This window comes from Polistes fuscatus, unplaced genomic scaffold, assembly GCF_010416935.1.
Source record: "Polistes fuscatus isolate 324 unplaced genomic scaffold, CU_Pfus_HIC Scaffold14, whole genome shotgun sequence".
NCBI classification, from domain to species: domain Eukaryota; kingdom Metazoa; phylum Arthropoda; class Insecta; order Hymenoptera; family Vespidae; genus Polistes; species Polistes fuscatus.
In genome coordinates this window covers 1,625,365-1,641,732 of record NW_025113042.1, presented here as the reverse complement: position 1 = coordinate 1,641,732, position 16,368 = coordinate 1,625,365, and the positions used below count along the sequence as shown (strand labels likewise).

At 29.6% G+C, this 16,368-nt stretch overlaps 3 protein-coding genes across 3 annotated transcripts; all 3 read right to left on the bottom strand.

The window, feature by feature from the left end:
- Nucleotides 1-5,034: 5,034 nt before the first annotated feature.
- Nucleotides 5,035-7,420, bottom strand: LOC122514305 (fatty acyl-CoA reductase wat-like). Its single transcript, XM_043631037.1, has 8 exons — nucleotides 7,202-7,420; nucleotides 6,681-6,929; nucleotides 6,437-6,582; nucleotides 6,226-6,335; nucleotides 5,960-6,155; nucleotides 5,576-5,815; nucleotides 5,229-5,486; nucleotides 5,035-5,140 (listed from the first exon to the last, which is right to left on the bottom strand). The coding sequence occupies exons 1-8, from the start codon at nucleotides 7,418-7,420 to the stop codon at nucleotides 5,035-5,037; spliced, it is 1,524 nt and encodes a 507-aa protein (XP_043486972.1).
- A 336-nt stretch (nucleotides 7,421-7,756) lies between these two features.
- LOC122514304 (fatty acyl-CoA reductase wat-like) lies at nucleotides 7,757-11,752 on the bottom strand. The gene is made up of 9 exons (XM_043631036.1): nucleotides 11,612-11,752; nucleotides 11,097-11,345; nucleotides 10,852-10,997; nucleotides 10,644-10,753; nucleotides 10,378-10,573; nucleotides 10,114-10,233; nucleotides 9,646-9,903; nucleotides 9,520-9,560; nucleotides 7,757-7,821 (listed from the first exon to the last, which is right to left on the bottom strand). The coding sequence occupies exons 1-9, from the start codon at nucleotides 11,735-11,737 to the stop codon at nucleotides 7,757-7,759; spliced, it is 1,311 nt and encodes a 436-aa protein (XP_043486971.1). The 5' UTR covers nucleotides 11,738-11,752.
- Nucleotides 11,753-13,062: 1,310 nt separating this feature from the next.
- On the bottom strand, nucleotides 13,063-15,591 carry LOC122514303 (fatty acyl-CoA reductase wat-like). Its single transcript, XM_043631035.1, has 8 exons — nucleotides 15,373-15,591; nucleotides 14,856-15,104; nucleotides 14,612-14,757; nucleotides 14,404-14,513; nucleotides 14,148-14,343; nucleotides 13,804-14,043; nucleotides 13,456-13,713; nucleotides 13,063-13,370 (listed from the first exon to the last, which is right to left on the bottom strand). Exons 1-8 carry the CDS (start codon nucleotides 15,589-15,591, stop codon nucleotides 13,274-13,276), a joined length of 1,515 nt encoding a protein of 504 aa, XP_043486970.1. The 3' UTR covers nucleotides 13,063-13,273.
- Nucleotides 15,592-16,368: the final 777 nt, after the last annotated feature.

Sequence of the window (16,368 nt, the reverse complement as noted above, 5' to 3'; positions counted from 1 at the left end):
CTTCCATTAGCTTCTACATCCATCGAATATTAATAGTAACGGCGTAACACTTTATTACATCAAAAATTAACGATAAATATTACTTTAAGATCTGGGACTCGCTTTTCCCTACGGTTCTCTCGTAGTTTTTCTTTTTTATTTTTAAATATATTACGTGTCATTTATACTAATTTGTCATAAATAATTTGATTACGATCTGATGTGAATATTGTATTAATAATAATTATACAAATTTCTCTCTATTTGAATCATCGAAATTAACTTGAACCGAACGGATATAATTTCTATAATTATAGTAAAAAAATTGGGAAAGAATTTAGCCATAGAAATAAAGAATGATTCATAAAACTTTCTAATTTCTTCTGATTTTTTCGGCTTTTCTTTTCTTTTCTTTTTTTTTTAAGGAATGTCGTGATTTTGTTTATTCGTATGTCCTCGACATCGTTGTTAATAGAAGTGGGTGGCGTCATCGAGTCGAGTTAGCACATAAGCGGATTTAATGCTGGCCCACAAAGCTCGCACGCGCGTGTGCACGCGAGCGCACGTATCGCATTTCACGTCGTGCATCGTATGCGCCTCGCATACCTTTGCCCACGCACGTGAGTCAATGCGTGCCGACTGCGGTTATAGGATGACGCCAAAACGAACCAATGATCAAAGGGTTGAAAGAAAGACAGAGAGAGAAAGAAAGAAAGATATATATATATGTATATATATCTATACAGAAATATTTTTCTTCTTTCATTAGTCGTTTGCGATTATCGTCACGTTTGACAACTATTTGTGCTGTTACGTTCCTCGACTCTCATTTCTGTCATGAAACTTCCATCTTTTTATCTTTCATACTTATTTCAGTTCTTTTTTTACGACACACACACACACACACACTCGCTTCTCGTTAAATCGAAATTTTGTCAAACGTAAATTTTGAATTTTCGTTTTAATTGAAAATAATATTTTCAACGCTTATTGTTTCATTCGTTAAATTTTTAATTTGAATTCTTTTTTAACAACCTATCATTAACCTTTCGCACTCCAGTCAATTTCATAATATGACCTATCAGCAATTCCATGACATTTTTGTGGTATCTCGGATAAATATTAGAAAGTAGTATTGCAAATAATTATTGCTGTCACTGCAACGTTGCCTACGGAGTACAAAGGATTAATATTTATCGCGTTGTTCATTAATTTAATTATTTAAATTTTTTCTTTTTTATATCAACCCATTTTATTATTTATTATTTGTTAATTTCGTTTGGATTTAATGGACATTTTTATATCGAAGCAACAGACACGTTTTCTGTACGTTCTCGAACTATATGAGAATGATCGTTCGTAGAACACTTATACTTTCTCATAAGCATTTAACTAATTGATCGCGTCGAAACAAAATTGTAAATTGGTTTCGGCCTCGTAACGAAGCTGTCCCGAGTTCCTTCGGATTATTATTACAGAGTAATTTATCTCTCGACGGTCATTAGCGAGGACGTTAATGATTATTCGAACCGGTGTTGATGCACATCGCTCGATTATCTTCCTTCTATTTGCTCGAACGTTTTTTTTTTTCCTTCTTTCATATTTATAAAAGGCTTATTGAAAAGAAAAAAAGATTTTACAAACATTTTGTTATATAATTGAAATTTATTTATTTTATTTGTTCTTTTTCTTTTTTTTTTCATAAAAAGTTCGCAGGACAAGTTCGAGTATAAAGTGTTTACGTAGTTTAAAATATCGATTAGATTTCGTTAAGAATATTTCTCAAACTATATTGTTTTATCGCACCTTATGTAACGGTGTTTCAATCTTAAGAAATTTTTCTCTACGAAGCGGAAAAGATTACAAATTATATGATTTATGCATTACCCTTTGCAAAGATAATTAGACGATTAACGATTCGTGACAACAACAAAATGGTTATAAGAAATGGTAAATAAAAAAAGGTAACAGATTATATGCAACGAATGAACTTCTGACCCGTGATCATTGATGCGTCACGAATACAAACATCGCGAATGACGTCTAATTTTAAAGGATGACTATGAAAAAGAGAAGAGTGTAAAAGCGGGAGAGGCAGAATGAGTGGGTGAAGCAAAAAAGAAACTCAGTCTTGGTCATGTTCGCGGATATTAATTCGTGCTACTCGGATTCTCTCTACCTTCATTGACGTAAAGTGAGTCAGAGGAGCGTAAGTGACTTCAGTGGACAACCATTCACCTCGAATTTCATTCAGGTGAGTGCGTCATAGACGACCTTTAGACGACATTTTCGAGACTACGTTCATACGAGTAACGATGACGGAACAAAAAATCGGATAACTTAGTTTTGATCGTTTAATTATAGTTTATTTCGAACTTCGTTACTTATCATTTTCATGAGAATTCTAACAAATTCATTTTCCAGACAGATTATTCCGAATATTTTAATAGAATATTTGCAATTATTTAAAATAATTCTAATGACGTTAAAAATAAGTAAAGTGACACGTTTCGATATTTGGGTATTATTGTTTTTCAAACATGATTGCTTTGTACACTTACTCGTAGTTGAATTAAGGAATGTTTGAATTTTTTTATCAAATAATATACTTTTTTCTAATAGTACGGTAAATTATAGACAATTAAATATAATATTGAATAATTTGTAAATTCTTATTAGATTAGTTTTCGTATTTAATTCGTAATGGAACAAGGTTAAGGACCTCTTAGGATCGTAAAGCATCCTTAAGATCCGTGAAAGGATATTAACTCCCACGGTTTAAAGTCGCCAAGTCAACGACTAAACCACCGCTCCCACATCCTTCGTGTCGAGATTGGAAAGAAGGAATGAGGTTGCAAAGATCACGGTCAGGACGACAAAGGACGACAAAGGACGTATGCTAAGGAGAATGTTAGAAGAGAAAATATAGATTGAGAATACATATGCGAACCAAGTTTTTACTATCGATTGAAATCTCATTAGAAACCGGCTTCGAGATATCTATAAATATTTAAATGATATCTATGATTAGTCTTATATAAATATTATCTAAATATTTATTAATTATCATATTACATTGATTTTTATCTCGATATAATCGTTTGATCATTGACATTCATTTGACGGGATCATTTTTATTGGAATTTAAATTATCTGTTTTTTAAATAATACGTCAACATGACAGTTTGTATTAAATTTTGGTGATTTGTTTCCGATAGGATAAAAAATATGTTCATCGATTATTATAGATCGTTAAAGATTTTACTTTTTTTTTTTGTTTTATTATACAGTTGTTGTAACAGATCGTATTATACGAACCAATCAACGTTTCCGCAAGTAGAAAAAGACGGAGATGAAGAAGATCGAGGTCGTGGTCAGATGTTTAACAAAAAAATGTAACTGCGGATAACTTTACCGAGCGGCAGACACCGTTCCCTGGAGAAAGGAATAAAGAAACGATTGAAGTGCGAGCTACCGTTAAATAAAACTTTCAGCAAGGTCGGACTCAACTAAGAGAACGTTTTCATCGTTGGTTCGTCAACCTTCTGTACCTGGATACTACACACCAGTCTCTCAATTCCAACACTTTCAAATTCGTTTTCTCCGCTTGGTCGCGCTAGAATGTTTTCTTGGTTCCTGCAAAATTAGGGGAAACCGTTGCTCATTTTATTAAAAAAAAGTATCCCACGAGAATATCCAGAGAATTCTCTTCCTTTTAATATCATCTTTTATACGTTTTTTATTTTTTTCAATTTTCATTCGAAAAATAATAATAGCAATAAATGATCATCGAAATCTCGTCGATTGTGAAATAAATTAGATCGTTGCATTTTTCAAAAAACCACTATAATTAATAATGCACTTACTTATTACGAAATTTCGTATTAACAAAATTACAAAATTAAATAATCTCACAAAAATGTCGATTTATTTTTAAATAGAAAGTGTTTTCTTTAGAAGAGTTTATGTATGTGGTAGTTGATGGATGGTATTCGGATGCGTTTGATAAATTTGGTATTTGTCGTCGAGAGCGTATCATTTGTGTTCTTACGTAAACAGGTGGAAAGGACTGTACTTCTTATAGCATTTGTCGTCTTCGTCGTCGTCGTCGGTTCATCTAACATAAGTTTCGCGGTGTAAAATCACAAACAGGTGGTGTGTGTGTGTGTGTGTTGGGACGATCTTTTACGAGCTGTCTCCTGTCTTCTTCTTTTTCTTCTATTACTTTTTCTTCTTTTACATTTTTTTCTTTCCACTTTGTCCTTCTTCGCCATACGCGAGATTCGTTTCATAATCGTTTTGAGGTATCCAAGTGTTATACTATTTCTTTTTCGTTTCTCTTTGGTAACGTTAGCGGTGTCGGTGGTGTAAAAGCGCCGCCGCCGCCCCTTTTTTGCCAAGTTGTTCCTCGGTGGAGTTTTCGCTCGAGGCGTTTCCAGGATCCCTGAGAAAGTTTCGTCGCGTTTCTCCTATAGATTCGCCTTTATTTCGCTTTATCGTGGTTGAAAATGCCGCTACCAATTATGTTTCAAGCACGACCGGGATCTCATTACGATTATAACACTTTTCATTTTTCACTCAAATTGTTGAAGGAGTAGTTAAATATTTTTTTTTTTTCTTTTTTCTTTTTTTTTATTATTATTAAAACGCATGGTCATGTACTAAGAAGTTATTTCAATTATAAAATATTTATTTTATTTATTTCCCATGTACCTTATTGCTTGTATAAATATAAAAAAAAATTGGAGGTGATATAGATGAGTAACATTAACGTTTCAAAATGAACTTCTTGCAATAAAATGTATATCTATGTTCAACGCAAAGCACAAACTGTATTATTGTATTTCGTACTTAGACTATAAATAATCATAAAATATATCTTAATCATAAAATTTACAACGTGCTTCTATTACGATAAAATAATTGAAACTACTGCATTCATTAGTAAGGATTCATTAAATAGATAAAGATGTTTTATTAGCACTTTAAAAAATATAAATTGTGAATGTCGCTTCTTATTTCGTGCCTAAATTGCAGGAGGAAAACTTGTTTTTTTTAAGCAGATTCAAATAAGGTAAATAGTTTAGAAATCATAATCCATGTGATCGTGAGAAAAATACCGACCATAACAAGTTTAAATGTTTGATGAATCCAGTAAAGCCTTAAAAATGTATGAAATAAGTATTATTTGAAAGAAACTGTAAGCCGTAGGCTAATAATTAGAAAAAAACAAAAAGAATTGAAAGTACCTTCGCCAATTTTTACGAGCTTGTGGGATAGTATCAATGGGATCTTTCAAGACGTATAATCTTATACCTAAGAAATAAGTTTTAAAGTAATTATCCCAAACAAAGTCTTTCATGTCGCAGAAGAATAATTCTCGATCTTCGGTTGATAACTTTCTTGTCACTTCGATCCATCTATCATTTGTGTACTTCAATTCGTTTAGACAAAAATCGGTTAGAAAGTCCAACATTTTGTGTATTCTATCATATAGTTTTAGAAACCTTTAAGAAAAATAAATATCGATCGTATGAACTATTTTTATTTGTTTCCAATTATTTTTCTTCTAAAAAAGAAGATAATAGTGTATCACCTTGGCTTTTTAGCCACACAAAACAACATAGTGTCGAGTAAGAATGCAGGTAGTAAATGTAGAAAATATACGTAGAAAAGATGAAGCGACCGATATTTAATAAACTTAAAGCTGTAGTACCAAGTTGCATCTTTAATCGGTGTTAAGAGTCCGTACTTAAATATCATTTCCTTTAATTCATCGTACGTTATTGGATTATCTTTTGATACATAATTGTATATGGGAATATCATCTTTGGATCTAAAACGAAATATATTTAAGAAAGACTGATATAATTGAGATTTTTATAAAATTTAATTTAATAATTAATTAATTTAGTAATTTATTTTATTATAGTAATTTATTTTATTGCAGGAATATTATTTCCGAATCGTTATAAGTTACCTTCGATTGTTTGCGATATCCCATGCGCTAACGATTAGCGCATTGTTCGTCAAATCTCCGGGTACTAAACATACTTTTACGGATCCATCGCAATGATGAGATCTGATTAAACCTTTTCCTGCGCTGACGACGAATCCCACTGGACCGTTATAATTATCAGTCCATGCTCTGATCGGTTCTTGATACGTGGATATCACTGCAAATATTACTTTGATAACAACTTACTATAAATAGTTGTTTTTTTTGAGAATTATGTTGATACAAACCAATTCCTGGACGAAACATTCCAATCGGTAATAAACCAGCCTGCTTCTTTATTACATTTTCAGCCACTGATTTTGTGTAGATGTACGTATTTGGCCATGATTCAAGTAACCTAAATTCGAATAATCGTTTCATATATATTTTTTTAACATACGTTTGAAAAGAAATTATATAAAAATAGTCTGAAAAATAGATGATTTAAGAAAAATATACTTTGGTGTAATATCATCCAGTAACTTTTCATTCATACTGTCGACTAAATTGATCAACTTGTCGTCGTCCATCGGTGGATCATAAAATTTCTCTTCGATTGGATTGTGGATACATTGTGAATAGGTCGAGGATACATAAACGAAACACTGATAGATTGAAAATAATAAATATTTATGATATTTCATTCTTTCATTGAAAGATTTTAAATGTAATAACAAATATTAATATCGTAAAATATTCGCACCTTTAACTTTTGCATTTCTTTTGATAGGCTTATCATATATTTCACACCTCGTACGTTAGTAGCTGTCGCTAATTTTATGTTCTCGTTAAATCTAGTTGTTGCAGCAGAATGAAAAACAATAGAAATCTCTTTTATAAGAGTAGTTCTATCTAAAGTCGTGATACCTAGATTTGGCAAAGAACAATCGCCCGAAATGCAAACTATTTTATCTTGAAATTTTGGTTGTTCTGTCCGTAGTTTGGAAAATACCTGAAACGTCGCCATCGATAAAGTTATATATTTTTTTTCTTTTTGATATATTCACTAATTATATAATCGTATTATTAAAAAAAAAAATGCTTTTTTATGACTTTTCCAATCTTAACACGTGCTAGAAAATATTTTTTTTCTCTTTTCTTTTCTTGGGATTTACTAAATACATAAAACGAGTACTATTTTGTGAAAAAAAATAATTCTTTCAACAAATCAGAGTAGTTGAATAAAATAAGAAATAATTAATTGAATAAAAGTAAATAACTTACCAAATCTTCGAATAATTCGTTTGTACGTTGAATCACATCTTTTCCTTTTCTTGGACGTATCAAAATATAAATGCACTTGATGCCTGGGCAACTTCTTAACAATTTCTCGATTAATAACTTTCCCATAAACCCAGTTCCGCCAGTTATGAATATATTTTGACCATCATAGAACTCCTGAATTGGTGTAAGCTTCTTGTCGCTCTCATATGATGATTGCATTTTTGTATGTTTTAATTGTAGTTATTTAGTCAAATGTAGTTATTATAATCTCTCTCTCTCGTTGTCAGTATATTTCTTACCTTATTTTAAATAATTTGAAAATATAATTGGAGCGTCACGTTCTTTTGCAAGTTCAATAAAAATTGTTGGTTTACTTGATTTTTCTTTTTTATTTGTATCGAGAATATTATACACATGAAGTATGAAAAGCTCACTTATTTTTTCTATTAGAATAAATTATATATAATAAAATAATAATATGTATAATTATTAAGGTAATTTAAATAAATTTATGATAAACACGAATATAGCACGATTAAACAAAACTCTCGATTTTTACCAGGTAAGCGATCGTTTTATTCTCAGTAACGGTGGCTGTTGACGTCTGACATACAACTGATCTGTAATAACATTTGCAAAACTTTTTAATGTTCGTGGCTAAAGTAATATTGCGTTTGCACTTAATTTTTATGAACAAAATTTTGTGGCTACTTATGCAAGAATGACATAAGGTAAAAACTGTTTTCTTTAATGCTAAGAGATAACAAATTATCTGCTTTGCGCCTTAAACTTTGCAATTTACCTGAAGGGACGTGAACATTGAACGGGTCGTAAACACATGATAACAGTGATGAATTTCGCATTCTGTCATCATAAGAAAAAAAAAGCACTGAATGATGAATAATTGTTTAGCACACACACACACACACACACAATTAGTATTTTAAATTAAAAATAGTTTTTTATATATTATATTATAAGTATAGAAAACCACATTTTATGAAAAAAAGTGTATATTACCATTGACGTGTATTTTAAATAAATTAATGAATTACTCTAATAAAACACGATCAAACGAAACTGTCGATATTAAATAAATGATTGTATTTTCTTCAGTATATGTTGCTGTTAATTAGTTATAGTTAGGCTTTTTTTTATCTTATGAAACAACGATGCATGTTAGAAAAATTTTCCACGAACCAAGAAAAAGAAATTCTTTGTTAACAATATACATAACACTTTGCAAGAAAATTATACTATCAATGATGATTTGTGAAAAAAATGTATTATATAAAGTAGTTAAAAGTGTGTTCGCGAATACTATAAATGAGGAAAGAAGTGTAAGTCAATGTAAGCAAGGAATGTAAGAGTAGGCGAGGCAAAATGAGTAAAAAACGAATAAAGAAAAAACTAGTCTTGCTTCTATTCGCGCATATTTATTTGTTTTAATTGATATTTTTCTAGTTTAATTGACATATGGTAAGTATGGGAGCTTATAGGAGCGCAAATCACTTCCGCGAAAAATTATTTATCTTTTTTGACTTTCACTCAAGCAAAAGCGTTATAAAAGTCGTGATAAAAATTGTCGAAACTACTTCCATACGATCAGCGAAGACGGAATAAGAGATCGGATGATTATAATTGAATTTTGGTCGTCCGATAATAATTTATACTGAGATTTTGTTCTAATTATTTCGGTCAGTATTAAGAAAAATTTTGTTTCCAAGATTTTCAGAACATTTAAGAAAATAATAATGATAATTCGAAGTAGCTCAAATAAAGATATAAATAATTTCGTATCATTAGGACAATTGTTGTTTGATGATATTATAATAACAATACCGAACTTTTTTTTGTTGAATTGAATACTGTGAGTAGGTATTAGTAGAATTATTAATCGACCCCATAAAATGAGGAAAGTAAAAGGAGGAGATAGAATAATTATAATAGTTATGATGCAGAAGGATTAAAGAAAATAAATTTAGAAATAAAACGCGCGTACATTCATATTTTACTCAAAGTTCATACTCTTACATAAAAATTGATATAATATTTAATCCCGTCACACAAGTGTTTAAGTTGTGACATGTAGTTTAAGACATGTATTTTTAAAAATCAATTACTTAAGACTACTACGATTATTAAAGATTCATTACATGGATAAAAATGTTCAATTAAAACATTGATTAATATAATTTATGACTGTCGTTAATTCTTTTGTGTCAAACTTGCTCAAGAATATGATTTTTTTTTTTTGGCAAACTCGAACGTTACAAGTAACTTAGAAATAAAAATCCATGTGATCGTGAGAAAAATACCGGCAATAATAAGTTTGAATGTTTGATGAATCCAATAAAGCCTTAAAAGTGTATAAAATAAGTATTATTTGAAAGAAATTGTAAACTATAGACTAATAATTAAAAAACAAAAAAAAGTAAAAATACCTGCGCCAATTTTTACGAGCTTGTGGAAGAGTATCAATGGGATCTTTTAAGATGTATAACCTTATACCTAAGAAATAAGATTTAAAGTAAGTATCCCAAACAACATCTTTCATGTCGCAGTAGAATAATTCTCGATCTTCGCATTTTAACTTTTTTAGTGCTTCGATCCATCTTTCATTTGTAATCTCCCATTCGTTTAGAGAAAAATAGCTAAGCACCTCCAACATTTTGTGTATTCTATCATACATTTTTAGAAACCTTAAACGAAACATAATATCATTTATACGACCTATACTTATTTTTTTTTCATTTTTTTCTCTTCTAGAAGAAAAGATAAAATAAATTTACCTAGGCTTTTCAGCAAAGAACAATATTCCAATATCGATTATGAGTGCTGGTAGTAAATGAAAAAGATATATGAAGAACAGATGAAGCAGCCGATATTTTGTAAAGTGAAAGCTGTAATACCAGATTGCATCTTTAGTCGGTGTTAAGTTTCCGTACCTGAGCGTAAATTCTGTAAATTCTTGGTAAGTAATAGGATTTCCATTAGGTACATAATTGTAAATAGGAATATCTTCTGTGGATCTAAAAAAACAATGTATTTGAGAAAGACAGGTCAACTTCAAATTTTTTTTAAATTTCCAAACAATTTTATCAAGGATCTATTCTTACTGAATCAGTATAATCACCTATAATCATATAATTCCTCATCTATAATCTGTATAATACCTCTTATTGTTTGCGATGTCCCAGGCACTAACGATTAACGCATTTGTAGTCATATCTGCGGGTACTAAACATGCTTTTACGGACCCATCGCAATGATGAGATCTTATTAAACCTTTTCCAATACCGGCAAAAATTCCAGTGGGACCGTTAAGATTATCAGTCCATGCTCGAACCGGTTCTCGATATGTGGAAATTACTGGAAATATTACTCTGATATAAGCTTACCATAAATTATTGCTTTCACCAATATTTATGTTGATACAAACCAATTCCTGGACGAAATACTCCAATCGGTAACAAACCACTTTGCTTTTTAACTATATTTTCAGCGACTGATTTCGTGTAAACGTAAGTATTCGGCCATGGTTCAACTAATCTAAATTGAAATAATCGTATCACACACTTATTAAATATATCTTTGATAAGTTATTAAGCAAAGACAGTCCTGAAATAAACGATAGAAGAAGAACATACAGTGGTGTAATTTCATCCAGTAACTTTTCATCCATACTGTCGACTAAATTGATCAACTTATCCTCGTCCATTGGTGGATCATAAAATTTCTCTTCGATTGGATTGTGGATACATTGGGAATAGATCGTGGATACATAAACGAAACTCTGATAGATTGAAAATAACAAATATTTACAAAATTTCGTTTTTTCATTGAATAATTTTTAAAGTGAGAAACAAGAGTATATATCGTAGAATATTCGCACCTTTAATTTCTGCATTTCTTTTGAAAGACTTATCATATATTTCACACCTCGTACGTTAACAGCTGTCGCTGATTTTATTTTCTCGTTGAATCTAATTGTTGCTGCAGCATGAAAAACAATAGAAATCTCTTTTATAAGAATAGTTCTATCTAAAGTCGTGATACCGAGATTTGGCAAAGAACAATCGCCCGAAATGCAAACTATTTTATCTTGAAATTTTGGTTGTTCTGTCCGTAGTTTGGAAAATACCTGAAACGTCGCCATCGATAAAGTTATGTATTTTTTCTTTTTGATATATTCACTAATTATATAATCGTATTATTAAAAAAAAAATGCTTTTTATGACTTTTCCAATCTTAACGCGTGCTAGAAAATATTTTTTTTTTCTTTTTTTTTCTTGGGATTTACTAAATACATAAAACGAGTACTATTTTGTGAAAAAAAAATTCTTTCAGTAAATCAGAGTAGTTTAATAAAATAACAAATAATTAATTGAATAAAAGTAAATAACTTACCGAATCTTCGAATAATTCGTTCGTACGTTGATATGCATCTTTTCCTTTTTTTGGACGTATCAAAATATAAATGCACTTAATGCCTGGGCAACTTCTTAATAACTTCTCGATTAATAACTTTCCCATAAACCCAGTCCCGCCAGTTATGAATATATTCTGACCATCATAGAATTCCTGAATGGGTGTAAGCTTTTTTTCGCTTTTATTGGACGATTGCATTATTTTAGACTTTGTTGTGATAACGAAATTTAAATGTTAATTAATCTTTTTTATTTCTTCAGTAAACTTGTTGGTTAGAATCGTCCTGATTTTTTATTTTTTAAGTAAATTTGTTAATTAGAATCGTCCTTATTTTTTATTTTTTAAATAAATGTATGTGCAGTCTATGCAATTCTATTATCTATTCAGGGTAGTTTATATTATTATAAAATATGATCTATTTCTTTTATAACATTTTTGAAACTTTTTTAAATAATACAAACGAGTTTTATTGACAAAAATTTGTTTTTTATTAAATAATAGAAATAATATCCTGTAGAAAGGATCTTATATACCTTATCTTTAATATATTAAAAAATAAGCAGATTTAAAATTGATTCAAATAATTAATTTTGGAGTGACGTTTTCTTACTAATCAAGTAATAATTGAGGATTTACTTGGTTTAATTATTTTTCACTTATAACTAGAAAATAATATTATACACACAAAATTTATGAAGATCATTAACTTTTTATAAAAAACAATATATATAATTATTGAAGTAATTTAAATAAATTTATACAAAACACGAATTAAACACGAATTATCGAAACTCTCGATTTTAACCAAGTACTCGATCGTATTTGGTTGACGTCTCGTACAGTACTAACTGATGATTAAGAAGTTCTGTGCTATCCTTCGAGGATATATAGCCTTTCACTTGCTCTTAATATTTATAAGCTTCATGTTTCATCTATTTATTTTATAATAATGTGTGTAAAATTAATTTTTTGTTTATAATAATACACGATATCTTTTAATTAGTTGTTGCATTGCGCAATGTAAGATTTTGAAAGGATACAAGATTTTTTTGAATAATATTTATTGCATTGCGTGTTCAATGTTATTTCGATTTATGTAACAACGTCACGAAACTTTAATGTTTTAAAGAAAACGGGTAGAGGTACGGGAGGCAATACCTGTTGACATTAAATATAAAAAATTCAGTGTATAGTTTATTTCTGTTTATTATAATTATTTTTATTCGATGTCTTTCTAGTTTCAATTACATAAAGTACGTTCTTTTTTTATTTACATACCGATGCGTAAAACTAAAGGAGATATAATAATAATAATGATAATTATGATTAAAACGGATCAATTAGAATAAATTATATTGTAAAAATACTACGAAAACTTAAGTTTAAGGCAAAGCACTTATTGTTTTATTATAATTTATATTTTAGCTCTTATTAATGCAAGTGCATAAGTTTTAACATTTAAATAAAAAAATTTTTTCACTTTTATGTAATACTTAGCACTGCAGCATTCTTTATTATAAAGATTCATCTTATAGACGAAGTTGCTTAATACAAATGCAAATTTTGCTGAATTCAATTTATAAATGTCGCTTCTTATTTCCCGTCTAAATTACTCGCGGAAAACTTATTTTTTTAAGCAGATTACAACGTGATAAATAGTTTTGAGATCAAAATCCATATGATCGTGAGAAAAATACTTGCAATAACAAGTTTACATGTTTGATGAATCCAGTAAAGCCTTAAAAATGTATGAAATAAGTATTATTTGAAAGAAATTGTTAACTGTAGACTAATAATTAAAAAACAAAAAGAATTGAAAATACCTTCGCCACTTCTTACGAGCTTGTGGGAGAGTCTCAATGGGATCTTTCAAGATATATAATCTTATACCTAAGAGAAAAGTTTTAAAGTAATTATCCCAAACAAAATCTTTCATATCGCAGAAAAACAACTCTCGATCTTCGATTGATAACTTTTTTTTCACTTCGATCCATCTATCATTCGTGAACTTCCATTCGTTTAGAGAAAAATAGCCAATCATGTCCAGCATTTTGTGTAATCTATCATACAGTTTTAGAAACCTTAAACGAAACAAAACATCGTTTATTCGAATTATGCATATTTTCCTTTAAATTTTTTTTTTTCTAGGAAAAATGATAAAAGAAACTTACTTTGGCTTTTTAGCAAAGCAAAACATTCCAATATCGATTATTAAAGCTGGTAGTAAGTGAAAAAGATATACGTAGAACAGATGAAGCAGTCGATATTTTGTAAGGCCAAAGCTGCAGTACCAGATTGCATCTTTAGTCGGTGTTAAGTGTAAGTACTTTCCCGACATTTCCGTAAATTCTTGGTTAGTAATAGGATTGTCATTAGATACATAATTGTATATAGGAATATCTTCTCTGTATCTAAAACATAATGTATTTCAGAAAGTCTGATATAATTGAGATTTTTCTGAAATTTTCAAATAATTTTACCAGTCATATATTTATTTCGAATCATTACAAGTTACCTCCGATTGTTTGCGATATCCCAGGCGCTAACGATTAGCGCATTTGTCGTCAAATCTCCAGGTACTAAACATACTTTTACGGATCCATCGCAATGATGAGATTTTATTAAACCTTTTTCCGCACCGGCAGTAATTCCCATCGGACCGTTAAAATTATCAACCCATCCTGGTAACGGTTCTTGATACGTAGATATCACTAAAAATATTATTTAATTAAAATTAATTTAATTTCTATAAGGGTTATTGAAACACAAACCAATTCCTGGACGAAATACTCCAATCGGTAACAAACCACTTTGCTTTTTAACTATATTTTCAGCGACTGATTTTGTGTAAACGTAAGTATTCGGCCATGATTCAAGTAATCTAAATTGAAATAATCGTATCACACACTTATTAAATATATCTTTGATAAGTAATTAGGCAAAGATAATCCTGAAATAAACGATAGAAGAAAAACATACTGTGGTGTAATTTCATCCAGTAACTTTTCATTCATACTTTCGACTAAATTGATCAACGTATCGTCGTCAATTGGCGGATCATAAAATTTCTCTTCGATTGGATTGTGGATACATTGGGAATAGATAGTTGATACATAAACGAAACTCTGATAGATTGAAAATAATAAATATTTATGATATTTCATTCTTTCATTGAAAGATTTTAAATGTAAGAATAAATATTAATATCGTAAAATATTCGCACCTTTAATTTCTGCATTTCTTTCGAAAGACTTATCATATATTTCACACCTCGTACGTTAGTTGCTGTCGCTGATTTTATCTTCTCGTTAAATCTAGTTGTTGCAGCATAATGAAAAACAATAGTAATCTCTTTTATAAGAATAGTTCTATCTAGAGTCGTGATACCTAGATTTGGCAAAGAACAATCGCCCGAAATGCAAACTATTTTTTCTTGAAATTTTGGTTGTTCTTTCTTTAGTTTGGAAAATACCTAAAACGTTGCCATCGATAAAATTATATAATTTTTCTATTGGCTATATTTATAAATAATATAAACGTATTGTTTAAAAGGAAGCTACTTTTATTACTTTTTCAAGCTTAACGCGTGCTAGAAAATACTTTTTTTAATTTTATTTTCTTGTACATCTCTACTGAATACATAGAACGATTTCAATTTTGTAAAACAAAAATTCTTTCAACAAATCAGAGTAGTTCAATAAAATAACAAATAATTAATTGAATAAAAGTAAATAACTTACCACATCTTCGAATAATTCGTTTGAACGTTGAATCACATCTTTTCCTTTTCTTGGACGTATCAAAATATAAATGCACTTGATGCCTGGGCAACTTCTTAATAACTTCTCGATTAATAACTTTCCCATAAACCCCGTACCGCCCGTTATGAATATATTTTGATTATCATAGAACTCCTGAATGGGTGTAAGCTTCTTGTCGTTTTTATTGGATAATTTCATTTTGTTATGTTTTAATTTTCGTTTTTTATTAGTTTTTAAACAATCTTTTTCTAATATAAACTATTATCCTTCTTTTCTTAATCTTTTTTTTTCTATTTTTTAAATTGTAATATCTAACAATAAATGTCAAAATATCTATTTTTTTTGGACGTTTTCTGCTTATCCAGTAAGAATTGAGGACTTACTAGGTTTAATAATTTTTCAATGATATTTAGAAAATAATATTATACACATAAAATTAGTATGAAAATCACAAACTTTTTATGAAAAAACAATATTTATATGTATAATTATTGAAGTAGCTTAAATAATTATATACTAAACACGAATACAACACGAATTACCGTAACTTTCGATTTTAACAAAGTAGATGATGATTTTATCCTCTGTACCTGTGAGTGTCTTGTCGTCCAGCAAAGAACTGACTGATCATTTACTAATACTTTGTGAATCTGCGAGTATAAATAGTCTCCTATTTGTGCTGGATATTTATGAGCTAGATGTTTTAATTTGTTTTTCTAGAATAATGCATATAAGATTAGTTTTTTTTAATAATTATACGTGATATCTTTTTAATTATTATTGTATTGTACATTGTAAGATATAAAAGAAATAAACAACTCCGCCTGCATGATCTCTGGACGGATCAAAGTCAGCGATCATGTTTCCGGTCCTAAGCCCGGGAAAAGGAGGAAGGTTGTTTTATCAGGTTAGCCCTCTACCCTACGTAAAAAAATTTGCGGCTCATAGAAACGACACTCTGTCTATTAGCAGAAT

Excerpts from the sequence above, each read along its gene's own strand:
- LOC122514304 (XM_043631036.1), bottom strand. The coding sequence starts at position 11,737 with ATGGGAAAGTTATTAATCGAGAAGTTATTAAGAAGTTGCCCAGGCATT. Across the intron at positions 10,574-10,643 it reads AGTATTTCGTCCAGGAATTG|TAATTTCCACATATCGAGAA; the intron begins GTTTGTATCAAC and ends TAATATTTCCAG. Across the intron at positions 10,234-10,377 it reads GACATCGCAAACAATAAGAG|ATCCACAGAAGATATTCCTA; the intron begins GTATTATACAGA and ends TTGTTTTTTTAG.
- LOC122514305 (XM_043631037.1), bottom strand. The coding sequence starts at position 7,420 with ATGCAATCATCATATGAGAGCGACAAGAAGCTTACACCAATTCAGGAG. Across the intron at positions 6,583-6,680 it reads AAGAAATGCAAAAGTTAAAG|TGTTTCGTTTATGTATCCTC; the intron begins GTGCGAATATTT and ends TCAATCTATCAG. Across the intron at positions 6,156-6,225 it reads AATGTTTCGTCCAGGAATTG|TGATATCCACGTATCAAGAA; the intron begins GTTTGTATCAAC and ends TAATATTTGCAG.
- LOC122514303 (XM_043631035.1), bottom strand. The coding sequence starts at position 15,591 with ATGAAATTATCCAATAAAAACGACAAGAAGCTTACACCCATTCAGGAG. Across the intron at positions 14,758-14,855 it reads AAGAAATGCAGAAATTAAAG|AGTTTCGTTTATGTATCAAC; the intron begins GTGCGAATATTT and ends TCAATCTATCAG. Across the intron at positions 13,714-13,803 it reads TGCTTTGCTAAAAAGCCAAA|GTTTCTAAAACTGTATGATA; the intron begins GTAAGTTTCTTT and ends GTTTCGTTTAAG.